General features: G+C 38.6%; 1 protein-coding gene across 4 annotated transcripts in view; it reads right to left on the bottom strand.

The window, feature by feature from the left end:
• Nucleotides 1-442: 442 nt before the first annotated feature.
• Nucleotides 443-7753, bottom strand: part of APP (amyloid beta precursor protein) — a 242168-nt gene continuing 234857 nt past the window's right edge. For all 4 annotated transcript variants that reach the window (XM_015424206.1, XM_015424208.1, XM_015424207.1 and 1 more), the window contains 2 exons: nt 6101-6247; nt 443-1679 (listed from right to left, as the gene is read on the bottom strand). In XM_015424206.1, coding sequence (XP_015279692.1) covers nt 1578-1679; nt 6101-6247 — 249 coding nt within the window. In that variant the 3' untranslated portion in view covers nt 443-1577. The remainder of the gene's footprint in view (nt 1680-6100; nt 6248-7753) is intronic.

The raw sequence follows: 7753 nt of genomic DNA, 5'->3' as shown, positions 1-7753 counted from the left end.
CAGTGAGGTGCAAAGACTGAACAATTGGGGATAATATAGTGGGCTACGTCGTATGTTAACACTATCACAGGTGTAAGCAATTGTATAAGCTAGAGGAATACTAGATGGAGTATAAGCTAGATGGAGCACTGAAGAAAAGGGCTCTTTTAAAGACCTTACTGGATATATTATACGCTAGAACTGCACATGATATTAGGTTGCTTTAAGCTACAGTGACTTGACAATGAACAGGAAGGTGAACAATTGCTTTATCAACTTCAACAAGAAACCCTCATTGGTAAACAATTGCTGTTGTAAGTACACTCTTTGGTGAACAAGTGTCCATTTTCTATATTCAGAGAGGAAACTCTATTTTTCATTCTGTAACAAGATGCACAACAGACCGAACAGACAACTTAAGACAGCAGTTACAGAACCACACCAGTACAAGAGAGCTCCTCCAGGAATGTATTTATTTACATTAAAACACTATTATACAAACTGAAAAAGACATTGTAGAGGGGAAGGCATGCCCAAGCAAACACCCCTCTCACCCACTGCCATTTTGTTCCACTACATTCATAATGGGATTTCTATGATCCATGTCTATTGGGGGGGGGGGGGTGCACCCAACCAAAGCCGTAAGTGTGAAAATTGAAGGTCACTGTTAAAGTCACCTCCAAAATACTTATTTCTCCATTCAAATAAAACACTTGCCCAATGGTTTTATTTGTAATTTATTTATGTAACACAGTGTAGAAAGCTATCAATTCATAAGCAATAATTCTGTACAATCATCCTGCAGAAACGTTTGTAGGATCCCCATTAATTTTTCAACCAGCAGGCACTTTTTCCCACCCCCCTATAAAAGTGCTTACAATTAACAGGGATTCTTTTTTTTAAAGATGGAAAGGTACAAGGAAAAAAAGTTTACCCCTTAATGCCTAAGGTGTGCACATAAAACAGGCACAAAGAAACAAACATGTATTCCCATGATTTCTACATCACTAGTACAGCAGAAGCAACAATCTGTACAATAAAATGCAACTGCAGAGGAAAATAATTTCAACTCATCTGGAATACTTTTCTAAAAAAAAGTCATATTGACTTTAAAATGCATAGTGATCAGAAAAAGGAAAAAAAAAAACCTCAGCAAAGAGAAGCAGCTGAACCCCACGTACACAGAAAGCATCCCCCATCACTTCTTAAAGCATATTTCAATTGGGACTTATTTTTTCATCACAAATCACAAGAATAATATACAACTGGGTAAAGGAGCTATATGATAAATAATTGGGAAAGAATCTATTCATGCACTAGTTAAGTACAGCTAAATTTTACAGTACACAAAAAACATTCATTAATAATGTAGTTTAAAGAATGAAATGTAAAGAGAGAATACATTACTGATTTTATAATTCAAGTTCAGGCATCTACTTGTGTTACAGCACAGCTGTCAAAAGGCGATGAGTAAATAATAAAACAAAGTGTTTTTTCCCCCATTTCGCTTGTTTGTTTCCACAACTTTCTATAACTGAACACCAAAGGGCAGTGAAGCAATCATTTTGCTGTCCAACTCATGAGGCTGCTGTGGTGTTCTAGTTCTGCATCTGTTCAAAGAACTTGTAGGTTGGATTTTCATATCCATTTTGTTGCATCTTTGACAGGTGGCGTTCCTCTGGTGTCACTGCAGCATCCACCTATGGCAGATAAAAGATGGAGTACAATCACATGTTGCCAATGACAAAATGTTTACAGCGCTCTTTTTCTTGAATTTTGCTGCTCTGTTGCTTGGATGCTGTGAATTGACAGATGTTCTTGAGGGTTTTGTTGTTGTTGTTGTTGTTGTTATTTTAAACTATGGAATTTGCATGTTATATTTTTGATTTTTATATTTTTTTCAAAAACATATTTGGGTGCTATTTAATTATGCAAATAAAAACCAAAGATGGAAGATGCAAAGCTGGAGACAAAGCCTGCATCAGCTTTCAGTTTGGGTATGCATTCCTGGTTTTAGATGAAGTTTAGTGGCAAAACATTCTTGTTCAGAAAACATTCTTGCTCCATAGATTAGCTCGATTAATATTATTTTCCACAGAGAATTACAGTATAGAGTCACTTTACCTTCTGAAAAAGAAACTATTTGTACTACTGCTGTGTCTCTTAACACAAGTATCTGAGCAGTGCCTTTTAAAAAGAGAGATAATATTTACTACCAAACACTGAAACAACTTTGTCAATTTAAATACAAATATTTTAAAGTAATGAGTATACAACAGCATTTTTACCATGCAGTAATCCTTTACTGAATTAAAATAGCATTCTTCCAACAACTTTATTTTGGAATAAATTATTTTTGTTGGCCAATACACTCTTATTGTCTTACAACTCTAAACTGGAGAAATTTCACATTTGGAAAAAGATGGCTAGAGGGAACCATAATGTGATCAGTATTTTACGTGTCTTGTTAAGAGACTAGTTATGTAGCTTCTCTCACTTTTAAGCAGTACCACTTCCATGAGAGAGTTTACATTTTTGAATGCAGTCTCCTGTTGTAAAACCAGATGTACCTGAAATGCTGCAAATATAAATGAGTTAAGTTTGCATAAATCCCCTGACCTCCAACCCACAGCAAGACTAGAAGTCTACAATTTCTAAAAAGTACTGTCCCAGAAAAAATTTTTTTGCTGCCATAATATTATTTCTTTTGAAAGTCATTTGGCATATGAAGGTTGCATATAGTTAAGGATTCGTTCATTTTTTGAAAATCTAATAATATTATATATTTTAAAAGTCTGCATCTCTCTGAAATTTGTTTACACTAATATTTCCCATAAAAAGTATGCTCATTTTTGTTGCTACAGAATGAGATATACTCTACCTACAACAGTAACTGAGGACTCATTTTGAAGTTCAAAATCATTTCAAAAACAGAGTGCAGAAATTGATGACCAAACTTTTAGGAAACTTCCATATTTCAGGAATTTCCACACCATTACTTGCTGCATGCAAATAGATCCAGTAACAAGTCCATTCACTTCCTGTTGATCAATTATGTGACAAAATGCATTTTCACCTGGGAGGTTGGCAAGCAGCAAGCCTCCACTTGGCGTTTTAAAAGATTCCCCCCCCTTTCTCTGGGTGGAGAATGGCTTGGAAGGAGGAAGTCCATCAATGTCTTTCCAGACTCACCTTCATACAAATTCTAATGGGTTTAGACAAAGGGATGGTGAAGCTTCCCCCTTCTCCCCCCTCCTTCTCCAGGCAGGAAACAGAGCTCGGAAGACTTTGGGCTAGAACAGCTCCAGGAATAATCACCAGGAAGTGACTGGAGGAAATGTTTCTCTGACCTGGGCTGACCAGGTCAAGTAGGAGGGGAAATAGATATAAAACTGCCTTGTAGGAGGAAGTAGCTCTTTCTTTGGGCTACTGCATTGAGAAGAACTCTGAGTTCTGGTCTGAAAGTAGGTGGCCACTGACCATGCGGTTGACTGTGAGAGGCGGAGCAAACTCTGAGAAAATGGGAACTCTGTAGAGAACTAGAAAAGCTAAGCTAAAGAGCCTGTCCTATATTTTAACAGCTGATAGGACATGTACAGAGAGAGGGACAGAAGATTTGTGGGGGTTTTTTTTTAACCAATTTTGTTTGTATCCCTTGCTCAAATCTCCTGTTGTGCTAAAAGTATGCTTGTAAACATTTTCTTGTTGATAAATACTTTAAACTTTTGATGATGGGAGCAGTTCTCTGTACCACATAGACCTCCACTGTCTTGAACACGCTATCTGAGGAGGGAAGCCAGGCAAGTGGCTATTCCTCTAAGGGTGCCCAAGAGTTGCATGGTAGGAAGTGCCTTCCCGCCATACAGCTGTATTTTGAGCTGTCTTCTGCAGTCCTTTTCAACAGGGATTGCAGGGCCACAAACTGCACAAACCGGTTTGGTTCGTGGTTCCACCATGAATCACGAACTGAACCGCATTTTCTCAGTTTGTGTAGTATACTGTTCAAAATGCATTTGATTGGCAGCTTAGGATACACCTAGTAATTTCAAGAGAAGTTATCCTGCTATTCCAAATAAACTTTCATAGACTTTTTTCCAGAAGATATAATGACTCTACTATGTAATTCTCTGTGAACAATTCATGGAGTAGCATATTCTAAACAAGAATGTTTCACTAGTAAACTCTTTACCCTCAAAAATGTCCACCTCTCTGAAAATTGTTGCAAATTTTGAATTTAGAACTGATCTCCAGACTACAGAGATTAGCTCCCCTGAAGAAAATGGGTGTGTGAAGGACTGCACAGGAAAGCAGGCTTTTTTTTTAAAAAAGCTGCTTGTATCAGGGTGTCAGGGAGTTCAAGAATTAATCTTCCCTGGAGAGAAGAGCTTAGGTGATTGGCTGCTCTGCTCACTCTCTGATTGGCCAGCATGAGCTGAGATTGAAAATAAAACAGCTGATCTGGAGGGAAAAGAGGTCTTTCACCTTTTGGTCTTTCACAATTTGGTCTTTTTATTATCTGGATCAGTAGCTGGAGGGTTTGGCTTCTGAGGGAAGAGACATTTAGGAGTCAGTGTTTTCTGACAGGCAAAAATGCTTCTACAGAGAGAAGAAGAGAAACCCCATTGTCTTAGATATATCAAAATTGCTTTGAGGGAGAGTTTTAGATTCTCAGGAAAGCTACAGAACAGCCTTATACAGATAAAGGATACTGAAGAAGGATTTATTACTTCTTAGAGACAAGGAGAATAACTTCCTGCCAGTTAAAGGGATTGGGAAGAGAACCCTGGTTAGTGATAAAGGGGAGATGCTTAGACTCCTCAGGAGTTAGTGAAAAGCTGTAGTAACTAAAGGAAAGCTGTAATACCTGAAGGAAGAAATCTAGAAATATCAATAAGAACTGTGTTAGAGCTGAATTATACTAAACAAAGTACCTCTCAAAGAAAGAAATAGAAAGCCTTGAAATAAAACTACAAACACACTCTTCTCTTGAATGTTCTAAGAATTCAACTCTGTAAATATTAGAAAGTTTTTTTCCCCTCAGCAATCTCAAGACCTTGACTATTCTATGTATACATATATTCCCTGCCTGTTTAATAAAATCTTTATTCTGTTTTTGAAAGTTAATTTTCCTCAAGTGCTATTTCTCAAGGGTTTTTTAAAAAATGGACAGCTCCTTTATTTTAGTAGGGTTCCTCGGCTGAAAAAAAGCCTAAACTAAACATCAAAACATAGGGTGGGACAGTCAAGTCTTTTATAACAAAGAAAGAATATATACACGCTACTGTAGGGCAATTCAGTCACTGAACTGAAGATTTGGCAGGAAAAATCTGCCAGACAGTTGGGGAGATACAGGGATTCATCATAGGGTGCTTTGAAGAGTATGGTATTATTCTGCACTAAAGTTCCTCCCTTCCCATAAACCCATTGTCCCTAGGTTCCACCCCCTCAGATCTCCAGGAATTCTAACCCAAAGTTGGAAACTGTATGGGTGTCCGGAGTGGGAGAGGAGAGATTGGCAAAAATTCTTTCTTCTTTCTGTTTGCAAAAAACTACTTTTGTTAGGTAACACACAAGTTGCTTCCTAGAGAAAACAAAACATTAAATGAGAATAGTGCTCCACATTTACAGGCCTGGAATACAGATTGTGAGGTATATGGTTTATACTTAACATTCATCATTTGAGACCAGATGTAATAGTACGCTGGCCAATTCTCCTAACAAAAAACTAGTTATTTTATTTAATTTATTTAATTTATACCCCATCATATTCCACAAGTGAACTCAGGGTGGCTTACAATATAAAACCCATAACAATAGAAAGAATAAAATCATAAAACAATAGATGGCACAATAGACAATAACAAAAACCCATGCCTCATGTCAGGCAGAAACAGGTATCCCAAGAAACTCCAGTGCCCAAATAGTATCCAGAACAGCAGGGCACTGGGAAACAGCTTGGTTAACTGGAAAACCAGCTGTATCTGAAGATAGGGGCAGGCCAAATACTTTATTTTAATTCAATCAATTTAAGTCACAAAGCATCCTGTATTTCTGTTCACCATAGTCTGCTGCTACTTTAATTCATGGAATAACATTTCTCTGTAATATAGGCTTCACTCACCTCCACTACGCCATGATGGATTGATGTATACTGTTTCTTCTTTAGCATCACCAAAGTAATTACAATCACTGTTGCGATGACAACACCTCCCACCATTAGTCCAATGATGGCTCCTTTGTTCGACCCTACATCTTCAGCAAAGAATACCTAAGTTTTTTTTAAAGAAAGGTACACAATTTATAAGAAGTAAACACAAATCAATATATCTAATTCTCAGCATGGCCACATCTGTGGACACTTAAATCCAGAGCCTGGAACCCTGAAAAGACAAGACAGATCTTTCTACAAACTTGAGTAAAGCCACAGCTTTGAAGAAAAATCTGTACTCTAAAATAAAAATACATTGGGGGCTTACTTCCACCCCAAATATAATAGAAGCAGCACCTGTATCTTTAAGAAATGGATGCCCTCTATCAGAGACCTCTTCCAGGTCCCACTGGGTTAACTGTTCTATCTAATACATTGACTGCCTTGGTATTAGATGGGAAACCTTACAGCATAAATGCATTCTATACATTGCAGTCCATCACGATGAAGCATAACATATTTTAGCAAACAAGCATGGTATTAGCATAGTGTTAGCATGGATTCCTCTGGCCTATATCCTTATTATAGCTTTTTACCCTCTAGCATCAGATGGTCTATCGGATCCAATCAGCGTTATTCTTTGGTTGAACCTTCCAGAGGATGTTAGCAACTGCTCCCAACTCACCCCTCCCATCTGGTTATACAACTGAGCACTGGTTCCCATGATTAACCAATTTCCACATTCTTGAGTCTAGCCTTGAAAGATATAAGGATGGTAGCTGCAAGAACACAGAGATCATGAACATCTGTGAGCCGGACTAGGCCTTCTAATATTTATGTTAATCCATGGGGGGAAACTAAGGTGCTTGGCCTCACACCCTCTGAGATCTCAATTGCCATTGTTTTGTTGTTGTTCAGTCGCACAGTCGAGTCCGACTCTTCGCGACCCCATGGACCAGGTCACTCCAGGCTTTCCTGTCTTCTGCCATACTCTGAAGTTCACTCAATTTCATGTTCGTTGCATCTATGACACTGTCTAACCATCTCATCCTTTGCCGTCCCCTTCTTCTTTGACCTTCAATCCTTCCCAGCATCATGGTCTTTTCCAGTGAATGCTCCCTTCTCATTTGGTGGCCAAAGTATTTGAGCTTCAGTTTCATTATCTGGCCTTCCAGGGAACAGTCAGGGTTGATTTCTTTTAGGATTGACTGATTTGATCTCCTTGCAGTCCAAGGGACTCTCAAGAGTCTTCTCCAGCACCATAGTTCAAAAGAATCTATTCTTCGGCGTTCGGCCTTCCTTATAGTCCAACTCTCGCAGCCATACATGACTACTGGGAATACCATTGCTTTGACCAGGCGGACTTTTGTTGGCAGGGAGATGTCTCTACTTTTTATCATGCTGTTTAGGTTCGCCATCGCTTTCCTCCCAAGGAGCAGGTGTCTTTTAATTTCATGGCTGCTGTTACAGTCTGCGGTGATCTGGGATCCCAGGAACGTGAAGTCTGTCACTACTTCCACAACTTCCCCTTCTATTTGCCAAGGAGTGATGGGGCTGGATGCCATGATCTTAGTTTTTTTGATGTTGAGCTTCAAGCCCACTTTTCTGCTCTCCTCTTTTAACCTG

This window comes from Gekko japonicus, unplaced genomic scaffold (genome assembly GCF_001447785.1).
Source record: "Gekko japonicus isolate JY-2015 unplaced genomic scaffold, Gekko_japonicus_V1.1 scaffold1418, whole genome shotgun sequence".
NCBI classification, from domain to species: Eukaryota; Metazoa; Chordata; class Lepidosauria; order Squamata; family Gekkonidae; genus Gekko; species Gekko japonicus.
Note: the sequence above shows the minus strand (reverse complement) of the source record. Positions and strands in the feature narration are given on the sequence as shown.